Source organism: Cygnus atratus, chromosome 23 (assembly GCF_013377495.2).
Source record: "Cygnus atratus isolate AKBS03 ecotype Queensland, Australia chromosome 23, CAtr_DNAZoo_HiC_assembly, whole genome shotgun sequence".
In the NCBI taxonomy this organism is placed as follows: domain Eukaryota; kingdom Metazoa; phylum Chordata; class Aves; order Anseriformes; family Anatidae; genus Cygnus; species Cygnus atratus.
Window position 1 is genome coordinate 2,608,682 of NC_066384.1, and position 27,836 is coordinate 2,636,517.

The 27,836-nt window shown below is 51.0% G+C and overlaps 3 protein-coding genes across 5 annotated transcripts; all 3 read right to left on the bottom strand.

Annotated features, from left to right (window-relative positions):
- Positions 1-91: 91 nt before the first annotated feature.
- Positions 92-12,644, bottom strand: LOC118255702 (protein OSCP1-like). Of its 3 annotated transcripts, XM_035562087.2 has the most exons (11): positions 12,504-12,644; positions 7,065-7,219; positions 6,197-6,364; positions 5,566-5,646; positions 4,835-4,938; positions 4,338-4,466; positions 3,718-3,787; positions 3,029-3,168; positions 2,265-2,328; positions 1,521-1,633; positions 92-677 (listed from the first exon to the last, which is right to left on the bottom strand). In XM_035562087.2, the coding sequence occupies exons 1-11, from the start codon at positions 12,613-12,615 to the stop codon at positions 299-301; spliced, it is 1,515 nt and encodes a 504-aa protein (XP_035417980.1). In that variant the 5' UTR covers positions 12,616-12,644; the 3' UTR covers positions 92-298. The 3 variants fall into 3 exon arrangements, with proteins under 3 accessions (XP_035417980.1, XP_035417981.1, XP_050571204.1); XM_035562088.2 differs by lacking the exons at positions 1,521-1,633; positions 2,265-2,328; positions 3,029-3,168; ... (5 more) ...; positions 7,065-7,219; positions 12,504-12,644 and adding an exon at positions 1,307-1,412; XM_050715247.1 differs by lacking the exons at positions 1,521-1,633; positions 2,265-2,328; positions 3,029-3,168; ... (5 more) ...; positions 7,065-7,219; positions 12,504-12,644 and adding an exon at positions 1,307-1,389 and having other exon boundaries at positions 92-763.
- Positions 12,645-13,509: 865 nt separating this feature from the next.
- MRPS15 (mitochondrial ribosomal protein S15) lies at positions 13,510-21,054 on the bottom strand. Its single transcript, XM_035562150.2, has 8 exons — positions 20,889-21,054; positions 19,429-19,491; positions 18,553-18,628; positions 17,634-17,682; positions 16,763-16,847; positions 15,745-15,803; positions 14,418-14,609; positions 13,510-13,689 (listed from the first exon to the last, which is right to left on the bottom strand). Exons 1-8 carry the CDS (start codon positions 20,971-20,973, stop codon positions 13,570-13,572), a joined length of 729 nt encoding a protein of 242 aa, XP_035418043.1. The 5' UTR covers positions 20,974-21,054; the 3' UTR covers positions 13,510-13,569.
- Positions 21,055-21,625: 571 nt separating this feature from the next.
- CSF3R (colony stimulating factor 3 receptor) lies at positions 21,626-27,637 on the bottom strand. The gene is made up of 15 exons (XM_035562064.1): positions 27,568-27,637; positions 26,997-27,296; positions 26,726-26,849; positions 26,439-26,608; positions 25,396-25,550; positions 24,790-24,943; positions 24,616-24,698; positions 24,319-24,532; positions 23,875-24,063; positions 23,536-23,637; positions 23,204-23,350; positions 22,729-22,869; positions 22,485-22,575; positions 22,217-22,298; positions 21,626-22,120 (listed from the first exon to the last, which is right to left on the bottom strand). Exons 1-15 carry the CDS (start codon positions 27,635-27,637, stop codon positions 21,626-21,628), a joined length of 2,517 nt encoding a protein of 838 aa, XP_035417957.1.
- Between the last annotated feature and the right edge of the window lie 199 nt (positions 27,638-27,836).

The following is a 27,836-nucleotide window of genomic DNA, read 5'->3' on the forward strand; positions in this document are numbered from 1 at the left end:
CGGGCTGGGCCGGGGGGGGGCGGGGGGGGGGGCGCCGGAGCCCGGCGAGGCCAGGCCAGGTCGTCCCCAAAGAGCACCACGGAGCCGGGCCTCGTGGCCAAAAGGGCTTTGTTTGGGGGCTGGGGACCATCAAGTGCCCAGCAGCAGTGCACCAATCACCAACATGCGTTACGCAGCCTCACACCCCAATTAATGGCTGGTCGTTAAACAACCTCACACCTCACGGTCCCTGGCCGAGGTGCGGATGTGGTCCCCCTGTCCCTCCACAGCCCCAGGTCCGTGCCGGGCAGCAGGGCGCTCACTTGTGCTTGGCGCGGGGGAACTCCCTGCGGCCCTTGTCGCGGCCGCCGAAGTAGCGGACGCGGTGGATGAGCTCCAGCTGCCGCTCGATGGTGGCCCTGATGTCCACCTGGTCGGGGATGTGGACGTAGCGCACGTTCCTGCCGGTCACGAAGAGCTCGTCCAGGCGGGACTCTGCCCCCCGCCGGTCGGTGAAGGTCACCTCGGCCAGGCGCATGTTCATGAAGGCGTCCACGTTGGTGACGCGCCCCGTGGCCGTGCTCTCGTCGCGGAGGTCCACGGTGGTGACGTGGCCGTGCAGGCCCTGCAGCAGGATGACCAGGCTGTTCTCGGCGATGGTGCGCTCCTTGACCGAGTGGCTGACCTCCATGGCGCGGCTGAGGGGCAGGGAGACGCCGCGCTGTGCCCCGCCGGCACCCAAGGGCTCTGGGACAGGGCAACTCCCCCGAGCCACCAGCACGTGCTGCAGTGCAGCCCTGGGTTCAAGTCACCCTCCTCGCCTTGCACACTTGGGCACACACAAGCCCGGCACACTAACCTGCACCTTGACCCTCTCCCACCACCCTCTTGCACTCCCCCCTGCCCACCACCCCTTGCACACGTGGGTGCTCGCCGCCTCCTCCCCTTGCACACCCACCTGCACGCTGCCCACCTCCAACCAGCCATGCACACCCCCTGCCCCCTTCCCACTCGAGTCCCCCTGTGCCCCCCTCCCACTTGCACCCCCTGTGCCCACTCTTCCCACTCGCCCCCCTCGCACCCCCCATGCCCCCTTCCCACTCGAGTCCCCTGTACCCCCCTCCCACTGGCATCCCGTGCCCCCTTTCCCCTCACACCCCCCGCCCCCTTCCCCTCGCACCCCCCGTCCTCTCGCACCCCCCCGTTCCCCCTTCCCTCTCGCTCCCCACTCGCCCCTTTCCCCTCGCCCCCCCCGTGTCCCCTCGCACCCCCCCGTGTCCCCTTCCCAATCGCGCACCCCCGTTCCCCCTTTCTCCCCCCCACTCACCCCCACGCCGCCCCCGGCCGCTTCCGCTCCGCGTGCGCCCCCCCCGGTGCTCGGTGCCTCCTCCCAGCGCCCTCCTTCCCTCCCTCCGTCCCTCCCTCGCCCCCCCGCGGCCGCCCCGCGTCCCCCCCGCAGGAAGGCGCAGCCCCAGCCCCGTCCCCGCCCCGCAGCGTGGCTCGGAGGGAGGCAGGCTGGGAAGAGCGCGTTTAATGCTCACAGCCCGTCCATCAGCGCCAGCAGGTCCTCGCCTTTGCCCGAGCTCGCCGGGCTCGGCTCCGCCACCTCCAGCTCGCCCACGATGCGGGCCAGCTCCGCCCGGAGCCCCGGGTCCTGCGGGGGGACACGGGTCGGGAACTGCTCGCCAGCCTCACGGGGTGGTGGCTCGCTCTAACGGGCTGGGGGCCGAGCTCTCGTAGCGAGCAGTGATCACAGAATCGCAGCATCATTAGGGTTGGAAAAGAGCTCCAAGATCATCTGGTCAGACTGTCCCCTACCCACCTACCACGTCCCCAAGCCCCACGTCCAACCTCTCCTTGAACACCCCCAGGGACGGTGACTCCACCACCTCCCTGGGCAACCCGTCCCAACGCCCGACCGCTCTTTCTGAGGAGAAATGTCTCCTCATTTCCAGCCTGAACCTCCCCTGGCACAACCTGAGGCCATTCCCTCTGGTCCTATCCCTGGTTACCTGTGAGAAGAGGCCGACCCCAGCTCCCCACACCTCCCTTTCAGGCAGTTGTAGCAAGCAACAAGGTCTCCCCTGAGCCTCTGCTTCTCCAGACTAAACAACCCCAATTAGCAAATCCACAGGCTTAGCAGAAAATACTGCCATCACTGATTTATAAGCTTAACCAAAATAAATAATAATAAAAAAGTATTTCTTTAAAGTTACTATGATGGGTAAAAGTAATTACTGAGCAAGGAGAGAATGAGTCAAAGATGTGAAACGCACTGTACGTACCTGAGTGGCTTGTATGTTAACAACCTTGTAAGATAACTCCTCTGGTCTCGTCAGTGCTGCCTGTCTTGATTAAAAATATGAAGAGTGCTTAACCCCATGATGACATACACGGGATAAACAGAGTAATGAGCTTCCTATAGACGTGAAGTTTAGACAGCATTCCTATTTCTGCTAAGGAAATTCATATACTGATCCCAGTCTTGAAACTTATCCCTGCTTTGGATTTTTTATACTAACTGTAGAACAGTGGGACTAACTTTGTAGTTGGGAATAAAAGCAGACAAATGCATTCTGCAGGAACCATGTAACAGAACTCACTACCCTTATGCTCCCTGCCAGAAGGAGGCTGCAGTGTTTGTGCCCATCAGGCTTATCACCTCCAATCAGTTCAGATACATAACTTATCTCTGAAATGAGCATCTGGGGGAGAGGAGAGCTAAAAGGATGTGTCTGTTCTGTGGGACGGAACCTAAGCCCAGATCGTCACCTGCTGGTGACTGACTTTCTCATGTGAAGGCAGTGCAAGACCCTGCTTTACAGGAGATGCACTAGTAACAAATCACTCTCTCCTTCCTGATAGTCTTAAAAATGGCCAGACAAACTGTTCCTCTTTTGTTCCTGCAGGGACTATCTGGACCAGGATAAGAAAATACTGAAAAAACTGGTATTCTGTCCCTGAAGCTGTCAAGGGCCAGCCTCAGTCTCCAGGGCTGTCCGCATGGCACTTAATCACAAACCCCAGATGAAAAACAGCTTGAGCATACTCTTCCTCCTCATCTGTTGTGAATAAATTCAGTCGAAATCCTGTCTCACTGCCACCAGGTTTCTTGATATCCAGACCTCCCAACAGCCTGGCCAAAAAGTTCAGTTCTTCTTTAGCAAGAGGGTTAGGGGCCACATTCTCCTGCGGAAAACAGAAATGGGTTCAGCGGTCAGACTACCAGGAAAACTAGGCCTAAAAGCACTTGTGTGTTCTGGTATTACATAAATGTTCTTCAGAGTGTCATATATACATTTCTGTATTGTTAGTGTTACAGATTGCATAGATAAGTCATAAATATCAGTTACATATTTAAAATGTTTGCTTGAATATACAGACCTAGGACAAGATAGTTTTCCAGCTAAATTGGATGGCTGAGAAATCAGCAAGATCAGCTTCCTGTTTTCGGAAGAAATTAAAATAGGAAGCAACATTCCAGTACACCACCACATAAGCCTGTGCGTAAAATTCTTTAGGAAAACATTCTCACGGCCTAGTTCAAAAGGGGCCAGGGAGAACTGCTGAGGCCTAGAGAGGAACAAGCAAACAGGTTTCCCTGAAGTTATCCTGTATGTGTAGACCGAAAAGATAGTTACTGTTTACTTGAGAAAGGAGGCGAGCAAAAGAGAAGATAGCACAGACTGCTGCTGAGGTCATGAATTTAACCAGTGACAGAATCAGAAGGACACTAACCTTCGCATGGGATGCCAAGTTTTTGGATGATCCTGACATGTGTGTCTCTACTGGCCGACTAACGCTGTACCTAGAGAAAAAAACACACAAGGAAAAGCAATCTGTTACTTGTATGTGATACAAAAATAGAAGGGAGCAGTACAGGACCTAAATTTTTTTCAGAATATTTTTCTGAAGACTCTAAATTACAGAAATGAGAAGTTACAGGTCAGTTTTATGGAGTATTATAGCATTAAAACATATAAGTGACAAAACTGTATGAAAGAACATTACTGTCTCTTATTCTGAGAATGAAAAAATTATCTAAGTCAAACGTGAAGGAAAAAAAGGATTTCTTGAATGCTGTTAAATTACATTTCACAGAATACGCAGTACCAGATGAAAATGCTCTTTACTCAGCTCTATTGTAGACATGAATCAAACTTTTGCTCTTTTCCACAGCTCTTTTGAACACATTTATCCACACGTGTTTTGTATCAGGTAATCGCTTTGTAAAGCAGTCAAGCTGATAACAGCCAAAGAGGCAAAAATAAACAAACAGGACCAAAGATGTGCTTCTGAACAAATCCATAATCATCAATGTTTACTTCATGTTTCTGTGTAGGACATAAACAACTTACATATTTGTTCCAAGTTTGAGGACTCTGTCTCCATAGAGATCAAAAGACCCTTCCCTTTGTGGAGTAATGTAATTTCCATCGGTGGTGAACTCAGTTCTTTTAACTTCATCTCCATTGCGATTATACATCCTTAAAAACAAGCCGTCATTGAAACATATTTAATAGTTCTATTACTGATGTTCAGTACTGACTTCCTAGGCTTACTGTACAAGTAGCACTATTCTGTATGCTGGTAAGTGCCTATTTTAGAGAATAAATGACTAATAGCTGACTTACTGGAGTAGGGAATTCCAGAAACATGCTTAGCATTTCATTGCCAGGTGACTTAAACCCAAATCTTGCCATATAAACGACACTTACTGGAGGTTCAGCTCTCCATGCAACATGAGTGACAGTCTAAGCATGATTCCCATTAGACCTCTGGGACTAAGAGTTCTTTCTGAGCAGCCGTACATGCAAGGCACTGCAAACAGTATAAGCAGGGGTTCAGAATTCACCTGATGAGTCCTGGAACTTCTGTACCCCATGGAACAGGGCCTGAGATTGGCAGCACAAAGCGACCATTAGAGTTTTGCACTTTATCCTTCAGAAAGATAGAGACCTGCAAAAGAATACCCCGTCCTCTAGAAAATCAGTTAAATATCTTCTGATCTGAGTTCTCTGAAGTCTGACCTTGCAGTCTTCCTGCTTAGATTAGGATCGGTTTCCTAGAGATTTTGATGTACATAAACACTCTGATACGGAGGATGGGCACACTGATGAAACATCAAAAAAAAAAAAGTGTACTCTTTATGCACTTGAGTATGATCAATTTATTTACAGAACATCAAGGCCCACAGCCTCAAGCTTGAGGTTCTCAGTTTCATATCAAGCTTCTACTAAAAATAAAAACCTATTTATCTACTAGCAGACATTCTTTCAGATTTGTGAAACTTGAAACTAATGAAAACCTGAATCAGGAATTACTCTATATAGTCACCTCTGAAATAAACAGGTAATCATGGGTAATTTTTTTCCAGAATATTTTAGAATTATTGGGTATTACCGTAGTAGATGCGCTCAGTTTCTTAAATTTTGAAGACTGAAATTACAAGCACATCAAGATGACTAAAAAGCATGAGTAACAAAACCCAACTCTTTATCATGAACTCATAAGACGATACGTCCATATTCTAACCACAGTCAAACTTCCTTCTGTTCTTACTGTCTACTTGTATCGGATTCTTACCCTTATGTGCATGTCCTGAAAAAAAAGGAGGAGTGTTTGCCTGATAAGCTGAAATTCACCAGCAGACAGACAGCCGTACACCTGAAAAAGAAAAAACACAGGAAGACTTTGTAAGAGTACCATGCTCCATCAAGTTAAAGGTGGAAACAAGCCTATCAGAATACTGCTAGCCAAAGCTAGTACATGCGTGGCAGAGGAAAATAATTACGGGGGGCTGCTGATCAGCATCAGTAGTTGTTATCAGGGACTAAGAGCCTGATTTAATTTCTGCTGAAGTCACTGGGGACTTTGATCAGGCTGAATAAGCAACGTACTGATTTAAAGGGGGCAAGCATGAAAAATTTATGTTGTAAACAACTCCATCTCCAGAAGTCCCTGGGAACCATTTCATGACTTCCCAGAACTTTCAACATTTTAAGGAAAGAGTTCCCTTTCAGTGGGATCCTCCTGTTCTTTGTGCAAAGAATTACAGCAGTTACATAAGCAAAAGTTCTCTGAGGCTAAGAACCCATCAAGCTCCACACTTGATGTGCCACTTCCTGATGCAGTATTTAGTCTCTAAGATCAGCTTGAAAGAGGAAAAAACCCTTCAAACAAGAGCGTGTTCCACCATTTTTCTAGGGATTCTTACTTCGATCAGCTGTCGAAAAGTTTCATCCACCTGGTTCAGAATGCCAGGGGAATCGCGAATGAAATCCTTGATTGCATCCAGGTGATTGAACGTGACCAGCAGAATGTCTTTGGGCCGAGGACACAGCAGGACTTGGTATTTGAAAGCCATAGTCATAAGGTCATACAGCTGCAAAATAACAAGGGAGAAATTTGGGTTCCATCACAACACAGACAGCAACACCACTTAGATAATTTCATGTGGGTTTTAGATGCTTTTTTTTTTTTTTCCTTTTAGCACCTGCCTGCAGGTAAGGAGAACCATTTCAGCTTTGTTTCCTACGAAAATAAGACTTCTAAAATCACAGTCATCCCTCCTGTTGGCCTCTCCGACTACTGACAATTTCAACAACATTGACACCAGGGTAGAGGTCTCACAGGTAGTCAAGTTCCTATAATTATTATTATCATTATTTTCCAGAAAATTGACCACTGGATATACTGTTGGCAGGTAAAAATTCTTATACCTGCAACTGCAAAATAATGAGCATCAATACAGAAATATATATATATATATATAAAAAAAAATATATTTACATAACATATGTATAGGCTTTTAATATATATATATAAACATTCTTATAAAGAATGCTTCCTGAACCTTTTAAACTCAAACTTTAATTAAACACAAAACCAAGTATTTCTGCTTAAGGTGGTGAATTATCTGGTACTACCATGGATTTCTCCAAAGTTTTCTTGGCTTAGAGCCATTTTTACAAAGAAAACAAATGGAAAGAGGTCTGTTACAAAATGCTTCAAAATTAAGAGTAACTCGTGAAGAGCAGCATTAAAGTGCAGCACAGTCAGGACCAGACAGATCGTCTTTTTACCTTATCCATGCTTGCTTGGTTCAGCCTCATGATTGAAGCATGAGCTAGCCGGTCATACACCGTTCTCAGAGCCTTCTTGGAGTAGAGTTCCTGTGGTTTAAACAGCTCTTCCATAAATTTTTTATTGAACATGGTTGTGATGATGTCATTCATAACTGTAAAGACAGAGAGCCTCGGTTGTTTGCCTCACTAACACAGCATTCGCCTAATTCATTCCACACGTGGACACTGACAGCTGTGAGGGCTCACAGAACGCTTACCTGTGAAAACCAGGTACATAGCCACAAAAGGAAAAGCAAGGAAGACCACTTCATCATTTTGACATTTTCTCAATGCCATATTGGTCTCAGCAAGCAGCATGTTCCTGCTGGCTGTCCCCAGAGGCAGAAATGTGTTTGAGCTGCAGACAACAAACTTTGTTTTCCAACCGGAATAACGCTGGTTTTGTTGCCTTGTTTTTGCAGCAATGGCTAGCACTTTCCCCTTTTAAAATAATTCCGTTTACAGGCTACTCTGGCATGTATTATCTATAAAAGCTACAGTTCTGCTTCCTAAGAAGACTGTTTTGCATCAGTCTGCTTTTTTTTTTTTTTTTAAATAAACAAACCATAGCTATCGGTTCTCTTTTTAGCTTTTGACACTATTTTTTCCTTCTAAACAGAAGCTCCTGACTGATTCAAAGCTCCTTGAAGTACTTGTGTGAAACGGATTAGGACTGACAAGTATTTAAGGAAGCATTTATAACAGTGGGATCTGTGGCAAGGCCACCCAGGGCTCTTAACACAGTAACATCTGAGGATATTAGCGCAGCCCAAAGGCTCAGAACTCTAAACATCGTGACTAGTGCTTCATTTTTAAGTGTTAATTTAAACATGGAATTGTTACATAACCTACTCGAGAATATCTGGTGACCAGTAATACTGAATATAAGGGCTACGCTCTGGCTAACAAGCTTTGAATGCAAAGAAGATAGAAAACGTCTTTGGAGTGACTCAAGCAGACACCTTCGCTTTCCTGCTGGATTCGATACTTTTATCATACACCTGATACAGCGTTATCGTAAATTTTTTTTTCCCTATCCAAAAACGTTGAAAAAAATATCAATTTCAATTCACAGGGATAATTGTACAAGCACGAATTTCCCTAAGCAGATGACTGTTACTGAAGCCTGTAATGAGAGCTAACTCTTATAGATTAGAAAAATCGCAAGGGAAGGGGAAAAAAAAAAAAGAAAGAAAAGTTGATGTTCCAGTCACTTCATCTTTTCTTGGATGATTAATGTCTGGGGAATGTTGCTAGGTGTGTAATAGATGCTGAGCACTTGGACGCTGGCAGCTGTTTTCTGGAAGGCAAGCGCCTTCTGAAGCGATTCTCTCCTCTTGTTTAAAGCTGATGCTGACAGGTTTTCTCCTGTACGTGTTATGGTGGGGTACGCATTTCAGCATCCCTTGCACTGTAACGTAACACAGCTCACTTTCCTGTTTTAAGTACTCCAACCAACAGAGATGGGCCTCACCTCAGCTCAGCTTCTGAGCAGCACGGATTACAAATACACCTCACTGCAAATGGAAAAAAAATCCCTCCTCTTCCACCCTTTTCAAATAAACTGCCCATAAAACAACCCCTACTTGCAGTCTTAGGCAAAAATCCTCACTTTTTTTCAGTGGAGAAAATCAAACACAACGTATTAGCATAAATTTCATTTTGCAAGTAATCAGTTATGACAAAAATAAGAACTTTTGCCTTATACTGCTACCACAAAAAATATTTTTAAGTTGTCTACATGTTGTCTGTACAAAGGTTTCTCCTCCATCTTAAGAGAGTCTCTAATAACCAAAACTGTCAGGAGACAATACCACCGTATGCAGACAGTAGCTGGTAGATATTCATAATGAAATCACGATCTACGTTAACCACACATCAAGCCTTACATAAATTATCATCCAGAATTAAAACCTCCTGTATTGGCTATGAAAAGAACTGAGAAAGACAAAAAAAAAAATAAAATCAAGGTACAGGCCAAATCTCACAAGGTACACTTGATAATGACAGAGCAAAGATCTCAGAGCCCAGGTAGTCCCTGAGAACATACTTACACCATTCTCACAATGGAAAATAACAAAGAAAGGAGTGTAAGCTCAGGGATAATGGCACGCCAAGCAACATAGCATAAAAGCAGTTTAGCAGAGAGGGATTTCACCAACTGGCATGGGGAGAGGGAAACCAAGTATAGACAAGGCGATGACAAAAGAGAAGCCAAGGATTTACGGTGGTTTTGGCCTGCATGTGTCATGTCACCGGTGACATACACATTTCAACGCCTAGCGCGCTGTAACGGAACATGGCTCATATGCATGACATGAGACTTCACGTCTGGGTTGTGCTCATGCTTCTCCAAGTACATTCAAGGCAGCGAAGGGAACTTCATGAGTTCATAGGTTCATAGTTCATAAAGTCAAAGGCAGGCAAACCTAGTTGTCTGGCTTTATCAGCAGCAACAGACTGGCAGCTGCTCTTTGGTAACTTTTCAGAGATCGTCCTAAGAGCAGCGCTCACAAAGTTGTCTTTTCTCACAAGGAGAAGTTGATTGGTCAACACAAGATCTGTCTCTGTGCCTTTACCATCTGAATATGATAAAGCAGGATTTTATAAAACTTATCTCCATTTAGGGTGCGATAAAAGAGAGGAGAAATGTGGAATCTTTTATGCTTCTGAGATATTAAATGCTGGAAAAAACAAATTATTGGAAACAGCACCTAATGGTAGCAAAAAAGCAGCAAACTCCAGGGTATCACACTGGTAAACGTTCAAAACCTACAAATGACTTATTTTGAAAAATGGAAATCATAACCCTGATCTCTCTTAAAAAAGGCCTGCTTAAAGAGACACTGGAAGTTCTACTCATGTCCGCCTAGCAGAAAAAAAGTGATAGTTTGAGAGATTTATTGTCTCATCCAGCTACTTACCGTACCCCTGTTCTGGAGGCTACCATTTCAAGGCAGAGCCCAGGAGGAAATCACACTCTCCACCTTAGCTCTCCACTGCAAAACCTCAGCTCAAACCCACCTTCAGTGATAATTTAAGTCAAGGTGAGTTTGTCTGGAGTGTGGGAACCTGCTCCTTTGTGATCAGCCTGCTGCAAGCGTGGCGAACCACTACCAGGGGTGGATAAGCAGCTAGGATGGAAATTCTGGAGTTCACCCATCAAAACCCTGAAGAGTAAATTAGAAGTTATCACAGAGAAATGCAGTGTACGTAATATTCCTGCCTTTAAGCAGAAAAAAAAAAATCACAATGCTCACGTAATTATATGCTTGCATTGCTAGATGTTAGCAAAATCCAAACATCATTCTGGTTAGAACGACCGCTATGAGAAAAAGTTATGGTCTATTTATAGATATCGCCTTGATTAAATTAACGAAGAGGCTACTTTTGAAGCCACTAGATTTTGAGATATTGCCTATTTTTGTAAGATCTATAGTTAAAGTGCTTTTTAACAGGTGAAAAATATTATTCAACCTTGACACCATCACTAGAGGGCTGCAGGAACAGCATACAGTGTTCACGTACAACGAGCCTCATGTGTGCATGTAGTGGTGTTCGTCTACTGCATGCAGCTAGAAGGTTACAGTACCTCGTTTCCTGTCCACATCTGTCCATTCATCTACACGAAGCATATAAAACAAAAACATCAGTTCAAGAAGTAAGAACAAGAGTTTCAAGAATAAAAGAGAGAAAAAAAACCTAACTAATGGACTTGGATTTTTCTCATCAGCAATCTGTGCTTACCAAGAAAGAACTCTTCTGTTACTTGACATCTTTCACTTTCAATTAATACACAAAAGATGAAACCTTGCCCTCCCCTTGGAAAAAAACCTGTTGCTTCAACGGAGATAAAATTTTACCCTTGATTTTACCCTTAGCATGTTTTGCATTTAGCTTGGATTTTTTTCAGCTGTTTTTTTGCACTTATAAATGAACAATATTTCTGTGAACAGTTTTAAGCATCAACAAACACCTCAGTGAAGACCGCACCACATCTCAGTAAAATTAAAGTCCAATTTTTTAGAAAGACAGAAATAGATGCATGGATAAACTGGTACAGATCTAATTCAACCGCTCAGATATTCCACTGTACATAACTAAATGTAGTTTAAGCTATAAACTGAGAACTGTACGAACAGCAGCAGGGAAATAAACTCATGGCAGATCACTGAAGACAAATATGAATGATTAAAAATTGTATTGCTGCAAGGAAACCTTTGGTATTGCTTCAAAGTTCTTATTCTGGTTGCAAAGAAATCTGGTCATCCCGAAACACTTCAGGACCCGTATTGAGATGTTCAGATCCTGAGTTACTGCGATTCCAAAAGCATGTGTCTGCAGCACTAACTTGCAACACAAGTATAGAAATACTGAAGTCTGTTCCAGTTTCTGTATTATCTGTGTGCATTTCACAAATCAGCTTCAGTTGTACCTGCAAGCAGTCATTACTACGGAAACTTCATGAAAGTAGTTTAACTCAAATGGCTTTAAGAGAAGAAAACCACACAGGACTCATTCCTGTGGCAGAGCAATGAAACTTGTAAGGAAACCACTTCCCCAGGGCTTCTTTCAGTGGCAGGCACTGCGATGTTCTATTACTTTTCAAGCATCCTTCCAGTAACATCATGGCAGGTATATCTGCATTAATTCCTGTATTATTAAGAGAATCATTACCAAAAGCTGACCACATGCTTGCACACTATTAAGGAACCACAGATTTCTTTGATGGAGCACTGAAAGCGATGATACTTTGGGAGAAGCCTGCAAAGCCCTGAGCAATGCTCCACCTGCAGCAGCGTGGCTCCTTGCTGATTACTTCCAGCACCCGGCCTCTTCTGGAGCGTGTCCAGAGAAGGGCTACGAGGCTGGTGAAGGGCCTGGAGCACAAGTCCTGTGAGGAGCAGCTGAGGGAACTGGGGGGGTTTGGGCTGGACAAGAGGAGGCTCAGGGCAGACCTCATTGCTCTCTGCAGCTGCCTGAAAGGAAGGTGTGGGGAGCTGGGGGTCGGCCTCTTCTCACAGGTAACCAGGGATAGGACCAGAGGGAATGGCCTCAGGTTGTGCCAGGGGAGGTTCAGGCTGGAAATGAGGAGACATTTCTCCTCAGAAAGAGCGGTCGGGCGTTGGGACGGGTTGCCCAGGGAGGTGGTGGAGTCACCGTCCCTGGGGGCGTTCAAGGAGAGGTTGGACGTGGGGCTTGGGGACATGGTAGGTGGGTAGGGGACAGTCTGACCAGATGATCTTGGAGCTCTTTTCCAACCCTAATGACCCTAGGACCGTATGGGATCCCCTCACACCCTGCCCGCCCCTCGCAGCTCCGTCCTCACAAAGCCCGACACGGTGCCCCAGTCAGGGTCTCCGCGTTGCCGACCCCCCGCTCCCAGCCCCGGCTCACCTTTGCGGGCCTTCTCTCCGGGGATGCTCTGGGCGCGGAGCCGCTGGTCCAGGATGTAGAGCATCTCGCCGCCCAGGTTGAGGAACAGCAGCGGCAGCGCCCGGCCCGACATGGCGCCCGCCCCCCCCACAGCCGCCGCCGCCGCCGGGCAACGGCCGGGCCAATGGCGTGGCGCCGTGTTGGCATGTCCCCCCCCCCCCCCCGCCACAGTGTGATACCACGACTCAAAAACTAATTAAATTGTAATAACTGATTAATTGTAGTCATTTCCTCGCCAACTTTAAGTCTTTGTGACAGGATTAAAAATCATCTTGCCTCAGTTCAGCACGCAGGCAACCCCGGCACGTGTCCACGCGACAGCTGAGGGGAACTCGAGGCTGTTTTATCGAACGCTGCCAGCGGGCACCACTTTACTTGTAATTACTTAGTTTAATAACCATCAATGGCATTTTTGAAATAACATCACTGAGTTCCAGAATGATATTGCGGGATGGCCACCAAAGGACAAATGCAAATACCCAAGTCAGCTGGGAAATGAGAGACTTGATTATTAGTATGGTTTCTACAGCTGTAGAGTTCAGAATCAACCTGCATTTGATTGTGAGGAGGAATGGCTTTTTGAGTCAGTGTCAGGGCTGCTTTATTTCCAAATAAGCCGCATTTCTCCTCATTCTCTCCTCTCATTTCCATTACATGTAGTGAATCCCCTGCTGAATTCTGCCGAGCAGCTGCTCCAATGCTGTTTGACAGTGCAATTCTGCAGGCTCACCAGGTAAGGAGAGGAGACAGACACTACTCAAAGGTGCTTTCACTTGAAGACATCGCTGCCTTTCTCTGCCAAAGGCATGCTGATAAAGCCCCCAGTGCTCCTCTCAGCACAGCACAGACTGCTCAGGACACAGTCCAAGGAAGCAGCCTTAAACTTCTAAAACACTTAAACCGCTTACTGCACCTTTTTGGGTACTCACACGGCGCAGATCACGCATGCACTTAAGCAAAGTCGACATGCCTTTTGGTAGTTGTTTATTTTTGGAGAGACTGGCTGTATCACAAACCCAATGTGCAGCTACACAGCTGTCCCTTCACTCTGCACCTGCTTCTCTTTTGCAGCTCTGGCTTTTGCTTGCCACTCTCTCCTCTTCTTTAGCCTTTCTGGTGCTTTCAGCTTCCGCACCTCCTGAAAAACCTGCAGGAGGAGCATAAGCAGGTGAGAGAAGGGGAAAAGACAAAGCTGTCTGCTGCTGCTTACAACCATTCTGCCACGGCTGCTCATTGCGACACACAGCATGGATCTGATGAGTTCCTGCAGCGGAGGCCAGAAGGCATGCAATGTATTTCAGTGAGATCAGCTCCTTCCCCTTTCTTCCTCCAGGACTCCAAGCAGCCTATGTTCTAGGGTACCACTTTCTGATACTCAGTTACAGCTATCCAGTCTTTTACTTATAATTTAATTGGATTGAGATTTAATATTTATAGACTGACAGCATTGTCTGACTTTGATTCTGGTCAGTTACAGCAATACATTTAGTGCAAATGAGAGGAGCCAGTGGCCATACCCACATTTCGGTTCTAAAATTGCCATTAAACTTAATAGTCTTGCATATTAGTACCCCATATCAGGCTTGGAAGAAAAGTTGTTTAGAATCATGCATTTCTGAGCAAACTAGCAGCTCAACTTGAAGTTCGTAAACAGAGTACTCCCTCAGTACACACTTCACTGCCCACGGCCTAACTGCCCTTTGTGGGGTTCTTTGTCAAGCTTGTTTTGTTCTACAATTGTCATCATGTCCTCAAATTCAAAACACAGATTTAAAGGACTCTTATGTATCAGCCCTTTCTGTCTTAATTGTGCCCTCTATGAAGAGATTTTTTTCTACTCCAGTTACATAGCTTTTGCTCTGGTTTGCTCCATACCTTGATACAAAATGCCTTCTTAACAACCCAGCGCTTGGTGACCCTTCGGGAGTAGGCAGGGGGTAGTGCATACTGGATATTCAGCTGCTTGCAGGTGTTTTCAAAGGCATCGTAGCGGACACGGCGAAGATATGTAAGTAGTTTCTTCCGGCGATCCACAGCCATCAGCATGAGACGACGGTTACTTTTATCCTGCAAAGGACTTAATGTTCACTAGATTGCAGAAGATTGTACTTCCATTCCAATAAATTACTTAGACCAAATTATGGCTAAAAGGAAACAATCAGGTTAAGGACAGTATCTTAAAACAATTTTTCTTACCAGATATCACAAGAACATTAGATCACTACTAGAAGATCTGGGAAGACTTAATTTACTTTCCACTGAAATTGCCTTCTCCAAGCTGCAATGGCTTGGAGGCAAAGATTGTGGGAGAAGTCTACTGGCTAAAAACTCTGCTTCCTCTCAAACGTATGCTTCCATGTTATTTCTGGAACTATTTATTTTTGCTTTTCCAGAATTTAAATGTAAAGATAAAATCTGACTTGGCTCTATTTCACAGTTTGAGTTGTTCTTTGGAAGAGAACATGCATAGCTTGATCCATGCCATTCAGGGCCATCTCATGGAAGAAATCACTCTACCCTTTACAAGCAATTTGTCTAAAACCACGCTTGAGCCAAGTAATTTCAAAAGGTCTTTTCTGCTGTACATTTGGTACAATTTCTGCATTCTTTAAACTGAATTCTGTTCTGTTTTACCCTTCAAGCTTTTAAGATTAGCTAATACTTATGAACTTTTTTTAAACACAGTTGATTAATTCACTTCCCACTGTGTTAGGAATCTTCAGTAGATCTTGTTCAGAAAATTACAGTTGTGATGTTTTCAGTTTGGGCTTGAACCCAAGCAGCTTTAGGTCATTATGGTCATTATGACATTAGCACAGTCCTGTCCACTACTATTTTTAAAGGCAGAACAGATGGAGAATACAGCTGAAGTGACCACGCTAGTTATGTTGAACACTAAGCAACGGAACTGTATCTGCAGCAAAAACAGATTTAGCTGAACTCCATTGAAAGGTATCTGTTCAGGCATTCCCAACAATCCAGTAACAAAAATAAAACACATTCCACATTTCAGTGGGTGAGACTGTAGCTGTGACTGAGCCAGCAGTTTCCCAGACTGACAACAAGGAACGGTTACTGCTATTTTATAAACCATCTTAGCAAAGCCGTAATCCCCAGAATCAAAATCCCTTTGTTCTCAACTCACAAAACAACCTGAACAGCTGTTGTCTCAGATGCATGGGCTCAGATTACTGACAGTTACCTTGGGATGCCTCTGAAGATGCTCCTCGTAAGTGCGTATCTTGGCAGTCAATATAGCAGCTATAAAGGACAGACATAAGAAGCCATGAGAGAGCAGCTTTCCAGGGTGAGATGGTGTCATTTGCATTTCCTTCAAATTGCCAGTTGCAGACTGCTGTTCTTATGTGTACCCACTGCACCACAGCAAATATTATTGCACAGTAAATGGTAAACAAAACACAAAATATAACCTACATTAACCCAAGCAAGAACTATTACTATAATGAAGCTGCCTGATTAGTTAATATTTTAACAACTGATCACATGAATTTATTTGTAAGGCCTCTTGCCTTGCTGAATTACTGGTGAATTTACATTCACTTCATCTCCCTTGGTTTAAGCTTTGGAGGAACAGACACAATTTAAGAGCTTTTCCTAACAGCTGCAACCAGCTTTCAAGGTTTTCAAATTTTGGAAACGGCTCTGGTGGCAGCCTGAGAAACTGAAGGCCTTTATTAATGATAACAGAGAACATCTTGGTCAATGGCAGTACAGCCTTCATCTCTGCACTGTCCCTACACCGTGCTTCAGACAGAACTTGCCTATGCAGAGGGAAATTTGGCTTCCAGGGCTGAATCTAGTATTCCATTTCAGTAATGGATGCTGTGCAATGGTTCATGTCATGTAAGCATTTCAAGCAGAATAATGCACATGCAGCCTTTAGAGGGCGGGTATCGAGTAGCAATTTGGAAAGTATCCTTGCAGACACTTGTAATAAATATAACTGGAATGGAGTCAACTGTGCCCCTACATTTCTGGTATTTCACATTTCTTTCACCAAAAGTGAGCTGAGCCTTCCTCAGCAAATCTATTGTAAGTACCCCAGCGCATACCGCAGGCTACCTGCCTCTCAGGTGCTCTCCTGAAAGAGATTTTCCTAGCCGATACAGGAAACCTGAAGTGTTAGGGTGGGAATAGCTGAATAAAGGCAAAGTGAACTATCATCTGCCAACAATATCCTTCTGCTTCTTTTAACTTACTTTGCACCTCAAAGGAGCCATTGTCATCGGGAGACCTCCTGACCTTCTCCACCAGCTGCTGTGTCTTTATCTTCATTTTCTCCTTCTGTGGACAACAAAAGAGCTTGTCACTTCCTGAGGAACACTGCAGGTCTGAGACACCCCAGATCTCTTCCCAAACGCCCAGATAAAGGCTTTGTAACTTTACTTGATATCCATCGCAAAAGATGTAAGTAGTGCTACAAAAAAGGGCCGTACTGCACGTAGGATAGTGCTCAGAGTACAGCAAGGAAGGAGCACAAAATATCTCAACAACAGTGATTCTGCATTCTGCTAAGAGTCCAGGCGCATCCTTCTTCCCAAAATAACAAAAGAAGGGTGTTGAAGAGGTCCTGGCACTCTCATGAGCGGAAGAAACAGAACCAAAGCAGGTCTCACATGGCAGTAGCCTTCACTTTTTGCATCTTTTTAAGCTTAAGTGGGAGGCATCAAGAAACAGTAAGATCTTTGTGATGCCGTTCTGATTTGCTTACTTGTTTTCTGGGCATACGAAAAATAAAAGTCATTTGAAGAACACCTGCTGCCCTGTGTACTACTTCTGTAATACAGCCCAACCGTCAGCAATAACGCAACACAGCTGCATCTCCTCCTGTGCTCATGGAATACTTTATTATCCGATTTTAATATGCAATTATTATCATAAAGAAGACTCCATAATAAATTTTAAGAGCATGCAAGACTTATCATCCTCATGCATTTAATAGCTCCAGATCTGCATACACCAAGCAACATTTAAAACAAAAGTAAATGTAGGGCATTTAATAATATAGGTAAGTTACACAAATGTGTTTGACAAACCATCTAGTTTTTATGCATGTAAAATGACACTAACCTGGCTTGCCATTTCCAGAGACAATAATCTTTTTACTACGTCATCAACGCTGTAAGGAGATTGCAGATTAGTTTATAAGCTTAGAAACCAAGTATATTTAACAACAGGAATGAAGCTAGGTTTTCAGAACACATTAACTTTCCTCAAATTTATTCTGCAGGTTTACAGTGACTCTCCTCCCCTCCTTGACCTGTCAGCCACGAACTATTTCTGTATTCCAAAGAAAAATAATGGCTGAAAATCACAGAAGCATCAAGCTTCTGTAGGAAGCACTGTATGAATTATTTCAAATTACGCTGAAGTCTTATCAGTTCCAAAAACAACAATGCATGCAAACTGAGTGCTAAAGGTTAACCACCAGGTAAGTAGCCAAGGACAAAATAATTACTTTTAAGATCTGCTCCTTCAAAGATCTGTGAAAGTCTCAGTTACGCCACTGGGGGCTCTCCATGCACCGCACATGAAGAGTTCTGGAATCAAAGCATAAAAATGCAGAACTCCAGGCCCAGATATCAGAAGTAGCCTCTCACTTTGAGTTGTTTAATTGTATACTCTTTAACACCTGTTTTCAAGACAGGCATAGATTATTTCTAAGAAGATTATTTTTATCATGTCAAGATTATTTCTTTTTCTACGGATGTAGACAAAGCCCACAAAAGATGTGGACAAACAGCACTTCTGAGAAACATGCTCAGTGTATCTTACATTAATTAAACAGAAACCTAACACAGTCACAAACAGTGATGGCTTCTGCACATTCAACTTTCAAAATAACTTTGCCATTTTTGTGCTGAATCGCGTACCTGTGACCACAGAACATTCATTATTGAGCAGGTGACATGTTCCACAGATGGTGGTTATATGAATCGAAGATACAAAGCTCTCAAGAGATTAGCCATGCCTTTTTGCTGTATCATACCTATTTATTATCGGGACATTGACATACTCTTTCTTCATCATTGTTGGAGGAAGATCATCCAAATGGCTGGGGATATCTACAAGGGAAAGATGAACATTTGAGGAACAGCAGTAAAAGTCAGAGCTCTAAACATGCTGCAAACTAGATCAGAGGAAACAGGTTGCAAAGAAAAGAGACTGGATGCCCCAAATAATGACGAACTTAAGAGATCATGCTGAGATGACAGGAATCGACAGCGCTCCAGATTTACAACATGGTATACAGCCCACTGAGATCAGTGATCTCCTGCTAACAACAACTGTTAATTTGGCACACATTCATGAACTGTTGGGTTCTCCAAGTAACTTTTAAGCTTGCAAGGAACTACTTGCAGAACCACAAAAAGATTGACAAAGGGACCTTATGAAGTTTCTAGTCCAATCTCCCCCGTGAAGTGTGACTGTTGCCATTTCTTTGTCTAACACAGCCTTTAAAACCTCCGGGGACAGATATGCCACAGCCTCGCTGTGAAGTGCAGTCCCACACTGCTCTGCCTTTCCACTGAATCCTTTTTTTTTTTTTTTTTTTCCCTTTTGTGCCCAGCCTGAACATCTCCAGATGGTTACTTGTGACCACTGACCCTCACTGTGCTGTTTGGCAGTACAGAGAAGTCTGGCTCCCTCACCTTTGTTATCACCCCTCAAGCTGCAGAGATGCAAATTCCTGCAGCAGGGATTATGTTTCCTCTCTCCTCACGAGCAGTGTGCATCTGCATCTTTAAAGTGAAAAGGATGCAAATTTCTCCAAATACCCCCTCTTCCTGCTGCATTAGGGTACAACTCCAATAGCACCAACAGTAAAATATTTTGCCGCTTTCTCCCATCAATCCTGACATACCTCTTATCTTTTTTCTCGCAGGTCTGGCGTAACATCTTGCTGGCTGAATAAAGGCACTGCAAACTTGATGGAAAAAAACAAAAACACAAAGATTTATTAGATTGTTTGTACTTTTCTACCTGCCTACTCATTAAATACTGCCCAGTCGGTACTAGAAAACTAGTCAGAGTATGTAGACTCCAAGGTGATTTGTGGCCAACTTAGGTCTTTTGTCCCACAGGCAGCGTGGAACAGTTTCAGCGTGGTCCTCACACTGCTGCTAAAACAAACGTGTGAAGCCATGCCAACTCAAATGAAAAAGAGAACAGGGCTAGCAGGAAGAGATCACAAGCACTTGGCCTGCTGCTAAACAGAATGCAAGGTTCTCCAGCTGAACTGTGTTCATTTAAAGGGTTCAAACGGATTATTTAATGCAAATAATTTCACGTGCAAGTTCGATGGGCTGCTCTGAACTATGCCAGTGGCAGAGAGACAACAGCAAAAACCTTTGACCGGCACACCTTGGTACAGACAACAATATTCATCAGTGTTCTGAGACTGTTCAAGAAATAACTCTTCCAACTGCCCTTCCAGGGCCACAACGTTGGAATCGACACCTGCTTGAGATTATTCACCTCTGCTTCAAGCATGCTTTCAAGTACAGGCTTTGCCAGTCCTGCCTACAAACGGAGTTTGCTGAGCAGCAAGCTAGCTAAACTCTGCAGCTGGGAGGCACCAGGCCTGTACCCTGGCTCGCAGGACACGTGCTAAGTGCACAGCAGATCTCTCCACGGCTCAGTTAGCCCTCTCGTGTGGACTGTGAGGTAGTAGCACGCACAGAAAGAACGTCAGAGGTGTGACCTGTGCCTTGGATCAGCTCAGGGCTGGTTCTGTGCACACAGCAGCCACGCAGATGTGCTGTGCCCGAGGGACCCTTGGTGTCTGGGCCACCCAAGCTGCTTCAGCACAGCCCCGAGGTGCTCGGGGCAGCCCTGCCAGCCATCCCCAGCCCCCAGCTCCCCAGCCCACCTCACCCTCGAGCCCCAGAACCCCTCGCCCACCCCCTGCCCACCCCAGCCCCCTCAGCCCCAGCACGCAGGAGGCCGCCCAGCCCCACTCACCTCACCCCCAGCCCCACGCTCACCCCATGCCGCCCACCCCCGGCCCCCTCAGGCCTTGAGGACCCCCCGGGCCCTCCCCGCCTCCCCTGCAGCACCCCCAGCCCCTGTCCCCTCCTCGGGGCCACCCAGCCCCGTGCCCCCCAGGGACCACCTCTGCCACTCGAGGGCCGCCTCTGCCATTTGAGGGCCACCTCTGCCCCTCAGGGACCACCTCTGCGCCCGGGGGCTCCCCGTCTCCACCAGAACCCCCCCAGGCTGCTGCCTACCCCGAGCCTCCCTCACCCTCCCGTCCTCCCCTCCGCTTCCTCCCCCCCTCCCGGCTCCCTCCCCAGGCCGTCCCGCACCCCCGCGCCCCCTCACCGGCCCCTGCCCCTCGATGGCCGCCCCCCACGACGGCGGAGGCCGCCCCCGCCAGGCCGCGGCCCAGCGCCAGCATCGCCCTCATCTCCTCACGGGCCCGCCGCCGTGGGCGCCGCCATCTTGCCCAGGCGCCGCAGCCGAGCGATCGCCGAGCGCATCGATGGGCGCGACCCCGATGTGTCCCCCCAAAAATTCCCTTTAGGGCCGCAGGGAGGGAGGGCGCCGGCCCCGGGCTGATCCCTGTTTATTGGGGGAGTTGTTATGGGGGGAGGCGAGCACGCAGCACCGGGAGCCCCCCGGCCAGGGCTGCTCTGCAGTGAGGGGCATGCCCGTGCCACACAGCCAGGCTGTGGGGGTCGTGGGGGGGGACAGGGGCAGGGGGACGGGAGAGCAAAGGGGACAGGGGAGTGAAGGGGGTGGGAAAGCAAAAGGGACAGGCCCACGGTCCTCACATAGCACCCCCCGGGGCTGCAGGCCCATGGGGGGCAGCAGGAGGGGGCTCCGTGCCCAGCTTGGGAGGCAGGGGGACAGGAGGGGAGAGCAAAGGGGATGGGAAAGCAAAAGGGGATGGGAAAGCAAAAGGGACAAGCCCAGGATCCCCACAGAGCACCCCTGGGGGCTGCAGGCCCTTGGGGGGCAGCAGGAGGGAGGCTCCGTGCCCAGCTTGGGGGGCACAGGGGGGAATCACGGAGCAGGGGTTGGTCTGGGGCATTCAGTCCCTTAATGGGATCACGCCGTTAACACCGCTGGAAGTCATGGAGCTCCTCGGCCCCGCTGATCTGCAGGCCCTGCAGCAGGGGGAAGTCAATGAGCGGCTCCTCCAGGAAGCCCCCGGACCCCTGGCAGCCGTGGCTGGGGGTGGCCCCATGGAACCACAGGTTCTCGTAGGGCTTGGGGCTGGGGCTGCGGTCGAAAAGCAGGGGCTGCGTGGAGCTGGAGCGGAGGTAGAGGCGACACGGGACGTGCTGCTGGCCCTTGTAGCCATCCCCTGCCACCTGCGCGTACTGCACGGTCTCGCCGCTCCCGTAGGAGCAAGTGCCTGTCCCTGCGGCCCTGCCGGGGCCGTCCTGCTGCACGTAGGGCTGGGACACCCCGGGGAAGGCAATGGCGGTCTCTGCAGGGGGATCCTTGCCCCAAACGGGCGCCTGCTTCCCTGCCGCTCTTTCCAGCACCGTGACAGTAGAAATGGTCGCCAGTCCGGGCTCCCTCACACCGGGGACTTGCGGAAGCTCCTGGAGGAACAGCGTGTTGGTGGCATGGCCATATTTGCAGGGTCCCCTCTTGTGTCTTCCCCCAGCATTGTGCAGGGGAGGCACCAGAGGTCTCACCTGCTGCAGCTCCACCGGCACCCATTTGCCCAGGCTGCTGTTGGCCGGGTCGGGGACGCTGGGCCAGAACTGCTGCTTCACCCTAGGGGTGACAGAACGAGGGGGTCAGCACAGCGCCCAGGAGCTGGCTGCTGTGGGGCTGGGGCTCGGCATCAGGATGGAGCCGTCCCCTCCCTGCCTTCAGCCCCTCTGACAGCCAGGGACAAGGGCAGCTCCAGCCCTGTGCAGACCCCGGTCCTGACCCCACAGCGGGGCTCTCGGCGCTCACCTCCCGTTCTTCTGGAAGCAGATCAGCAGGACTATGAGCAGGACAAAGATCAGCCCCAGGGTCAGGAAGAGGATCTGGATTTCAATGTCATCTGGAAAGCAGGCAGGGGACGGGGTCACGGCAAGAAGTGCCCCTTGCAGACTGGGGGGGACAGTGATGGGGCTAGTTTGGGGCAGGACCTGGCTCTGGTGGGTGCCCTCACACCCCTCCAGCGTCCCCAAAGCCCCACGCGGCCGTGCCTCACCTAGCACCATGGTCACCAGGGTGAGGCTGGTGCTGTTGGTGCTGCCGCCGACCGTGGATGCCATGATGTGCACTTTGTAGAGGGTTGATGGCTTCAGGTCCCGGATGATGAAGGAATTGAAAGAGGAGTTCACAACGGCACCTGCAGAGGCACAGGGGCTGTTGGAAGGCCTGGGGCAGCTCCGCGGCTTGGCCGTGCCCTGCGCCCTGCACAGCCTGACCGAGGGCTGCCCGGCAGGGCTGGGCTCCAGCAGGGAGAGGGGGACGGCAGAACAATAAAATCATGGGAGGGTTTGGGTTGGAAGAGACCTTAAAGCCCACCCAGTTCCAACCCCAGTGCCATGGGCAGGGACAGCTCCCACTAAAACAGGTAGATTAAAGCCCCTTGGGTCCATATCCATCTGAGCAGGGCCAGGGGCTGCTGACACCCTGCACAGCACAGCCGAGGTGGGGCAGGGCACGGGGACGGGACTCACTGGCCACCTCGGCGGTGCTGTTGGCCCAGAAGATGGTGTAGTTGGTGATGAAGCCGTTCTGCAGCTCAACGGCCACCGAGTCCCAGCAGAGCTCCGCGTGGGACTTGCTGATGCTCTTCAGGTGCAGCTTCGGGGCGTGGGATGGTGCTGGAACGGAGCAGGACAAGTGACTCAGCACGGTGCTGAGCTGCTGCCTCTGTGCCCTGGGAGGCTCGGTGCAGCCACAGCAAGCCAAATCCCAGCCGGTGGGCTGAGCCCCTGCACAGCCCCTAAATTAGGGGCACAAGGGGACCAAGGTGGGCCCCGAGGGGAGGTGCTGGGAACACACGCACCCTTCTGCCTGGAGTAGGCTGCTGTGTGGGCAGGCGTCCCGACGGCATCCTTGTAGAGGGGGCACACCGAGATGTTGTACTGCTGGAAGGGCTCGATGCCGTCTGCAACGGAGAGCAGAGGGGGGCTGCGGGTTGGGGGTCTGCTGAGCCCCCCCGGTTGTGCCAGCCCCAGGGGAGCCGATGCAGAGCAGGGAGGGAGCGTGTGGCGTGGGCTCTGGGCAGGGGTTGATGCTGGGAGCCCCAGCCACAGGCACAGGACAGACCCTGCGACACAAAACCCTGCACAGCCAGCCAGGAGGGCCGGGATCCCCCCGGACCCCACCGGATTCCCCCACTTACCATGGATGAGGGAGGCGGTGGCGGCCCCGTTGCGCTCCATCTGCCAGCAGGCACTGCAGCGGCCGGGCTCCGAGGCCACCCGCTGCCACTCCAGCACGTAGGCGGCCACCGGGGCCGTGGGTGCCTCCCAGCGCACCCAGAGGCTGCGCTCGCCTCCAGGTACGGCCCGGAGCCCAGCCAGGGGCTGACCTGCGTGGGGACAGCCAGCGGGGCTGAGGGCAGAGGGGAGCAGCCCGGCCCTGCTCCCTGCAGCCGAGAGCCCCCTGTGCCCCTGCATGCTGCCTGGGTGCCCACGCAGGCTTTGAGCCTCGTGGGGAGCCTCTCTGGGAGCCCCATGGGTGCTCACCCTCCCTCGGGGCTGCAGCCACGTTAAAAATGCCACCCAAACCCCTGCGAGGGGGAAGCTTTCAGCCCACGAGAGCTGCTCTTTCATCAGACCCTCACCTTTCCTCTCCAGGAGCACGACCTCGGTCGCTGCCGACTCGCCGGCGGCGTTGTAGGCTGAGAGGTAGAGCCTCCTGGTCCCCGCCGGGGCGGTGAAGTCGCAGTGGGTGTCAGAGGTGTTGCAGACAGTCGGGGGCTCCCTGCCTCTCCTCCTGGGCCCCAGAGCCACGCGGTACCCCAGCAAACGCCCGTTTGCCTCCCGTTGCCGCGGGGCCTGGGCGCAGATGGGGCTTACAGGGGGGGCTCTGTCCCGAAGGAGATGCCCTGTGCTCCCCACCTCTCCCCACGTGCGCTCACCTTCCACCGCAGCTGCACCTCCATCCTCCTGCCCGCCGGGTCCGGCCGCGTGCTCCACCAAGCATCCAGCTTCCCCGCGGGGGCTGCAGCGGGACAGGGGTGAGTGTGGCAGTGTCCTTGCAGCCACGCTGCCCAGGGGGTGTGCAGGGCCCCCCCGGACGTCTCTGCGCCCACCTTTCTCATGGGTGGTGTGGTTCCTGGCCGCGCTCCACTCGCTCCAGTGGCCGCGCGCCGAGTGCCGCCGGCAGCGCATCTGGAAGAGGTAACGCGTCCCGAAGAGGAGCCCACAGCACTGCGCCGTGCCGGCCTGGCCGACGATGCCGGTGACCTGGGGGCAGCCGGAGCAGGGTCAGCGCTGGTTCCTGCCTCCAAACCCCATCCAGCTGTGGGGGTACAGCCCCGGGAGCTGGGTGCTGGTGTGCGCACGTGAGGGGCACGCTGCTGTCCCCTTCCCAGGTCACCGCACGCGTCCCGTCATCATCTTCCCCCTCCAAGGAGGGGAAAAGAGGGAGCTGCTCTGGCTGGGCTCAGGACCAGGCTCGGGTCCGGCCCCATAGCGCTGCCCTGGGATTTTGAAGGCAGGGAGCCACTACGATGGCACCGCAGGCAAAATGCTGCTGCTGCATCCCTCCTGGGAGGGACCCGGGGGCTGCAACCTGCCCCTGGATGTGCCCAAGGGTGCAGAAAGCAGGGCACAAACCCCGGCTGAGCTCGGAGCAGGGCGGGGGGGATCCTGGTTCCTGCAGTCCCCAGGGCCCCGCTGCCCCCAGCAGCACTCACCAGCGCCCAGGCGGGGTCCTCGGGGGGCCGGTAGCGCAGCTCGCACCGCAGCTCCATGTGCGCGCTGCTCGGCGCCACCGCCCAGGCCAGGGCGACACAGTCAGTCTGGGGGGGCACGGACTGGATGCTCCGCAGGGCTGGGGGGTCCAGCTGGGCTGCAGGGAGAGTTGGGGGAGCTGGGGGTGCCCGTGGGGCTGTGCCGGGGCCGCATCCTGGCACGGGGCTGTTGTTATCAACGCCTCGAACCCCAGCGGGGCTGCGGCTTGTGCTGAGGTCGGGGTGAGGAACAGGGAAGGATCCTCCCCAAAACGTTTTGGACAGGACTTTGTGAGAAGGGGCAGGAGTGCAATGAGGTGCAAGCAACCTGCAGCACACGGGGAAAGCCTGGGGAAATTCATCTTTTTCTTCACGAACCAAAAGTTTTGCAACTGGCCCCGCCATGGGCAGGGGCTACCCCCTGTCTCCACCGGCTCTGCCCACTCCACTCTGGGACACGGGGACGATGCCCAGGAGCACGGCGCCAGCACCGGCGTACACCACGGGCTGTGCTAACTCCTACAGGGGAGAGAAGCACCCCGAGGGGTGCAGGATTGGTGCACAGCCCAGGAAGGCGGCAGGTCCGTGTCTGTATGGGGGCAAGGACCCACTCCGAGCGGGGCAGCTGGGCTGGTTTGCTGACAGCCCGTCCCCAGCAGGACGCCTCGCCATGTCTGGGAAGGTTCCTGTTATAAATAGTTGATGGGAGCCAGATACATTATTAATGGACCTCCTGAATAAATGGGTAATCAATTGCTGGAGAGAGCTGTAGAGTGCAGCAGGTCAACCGACGGCTCATAACCCGCCGGCACACGCCGCACAGCTCTGTAACGTGGCGCTGGCACCTATTCATCCCGGCAAGCCATTTATCACGGCAACCTGCCTGTAAAATACGACCCGGGAGCCTGACACGCTCTAACAGCGCTCTAATATCCCTCTCTCACCGATAATTAGTCTCCCCAGGCCCTCGTTTGTGCGCGGGGAGGGCGGCGGCGGCCGTCACTCACCGACGTCCATGGGGTCGATGCGGAGGTGCTCGGACTCGGCCGTGCCCAGCGCGTTGGAGGCGGCCACCCAGATCTCCATCTGCCGGTACAGCTGCAGCAGCCGCCGCGGCACCGTGCAGTGGCTGAGGCCACCTTGCGGGGTGCAGCCCGTCACCGCCGGGGCTCTGCTCCTGCGGGGGGAGAGGGGTGGGCTCAGGGGGCGGAGGACGGGCTGGGTTGGTGGGGAGAGGGCTGGGATATGCAGCCGAAGGGAAGGGATGGGGATGGTGTCCCCCGGCAGGGCTTACGTGGAGCACTTGAGCGCGACGCTGGTGGGGAGGTGGCTGTCGGCTCCCGGCTCCCAGCGGCACGTCAGCCCGTAGTCGCTGAGGTTCAGCAGGCAGCTGAGGTTGGAGGGCTTGGCAGGGGGGTCTAGGAGAGAGCAGCCAGGAGAGGAGCTGGGCAAAATGCCCCGTCTCGGGCGTGGAGAAGCCGCGGCCACCCCGAGCATCTCTGCCTGGCTGGGAGCGCGCGGCGACGGCAGCACCTCGGGGGGAGACACGTGCATGGTGGACTTACAGCCCGCCCGGATCTCGGCCAGGCCGACCCGCTGCTTGGTCCCGTTCCACTCCACCCAGCACCACAGCTTGGCCTGCGTGCGGTTGAACTGGGCCAGGGTCAGGTTGGACACCTCGGTGTCCCCCGCGCCGCAGCACTGGCTCCCGGCCACCGTCTCGTTGTCCAGCATCCAGGAGATCCGGACCTGCCTGCCCTCCAGCCCGCGGCACAGCCTGCTGCGCACGCTGCAGGACGCCGTGACGGCCGACCCCAGCAGCACGACGGGCGAGCCCACGTCCACCGAGGCACAGCCGAGGGTCCCTGCAGGCGGGGAGAGCGTGTCACAGCCTGGGCACGGCCGTGACAAAGCCGTCTCAGCCCCCCGGCACCGAGGCAGGGCAGGAGCAGGGCTCCTTTCCTGAGAGGGGCCCCGCAGCCTCCGGAGGGGAAGAGCCGGGCGTTGGGCAAGCCTTTCACAGCCGTGCTGGGCCCCATCCTGCCGGTGCTCCTGTCCCTGGCACACCCCCAGCTGGTGGGATGGGCACCGGGCACCTTGGGGACTCTGGGGGCACGGGGCTGGGTCCCCACTCACCGCCCAGGCGGAGGAGCAGGAGCAGGGAGAGCCGCAGCAGCAAGGGCGTCCCCGCACCGCGCCTGGCCATGGTCTGCTCCGTGGGTTTGGCATCACCTGGAACGGAGACGCAGCGAGTTGGGAAGGGGCTCGGGGTGAGGAGGGATAGAGGAGCCCGTGACGGCCGTGGATTGTTCCTGGAGGACGATGTCCCTTTGGCATCACCCACAGCTGCCCCCCTGCAGCACTGACACATCCGTCCCCGGGCTCAGCCTGTGCTGCTGCAGGAG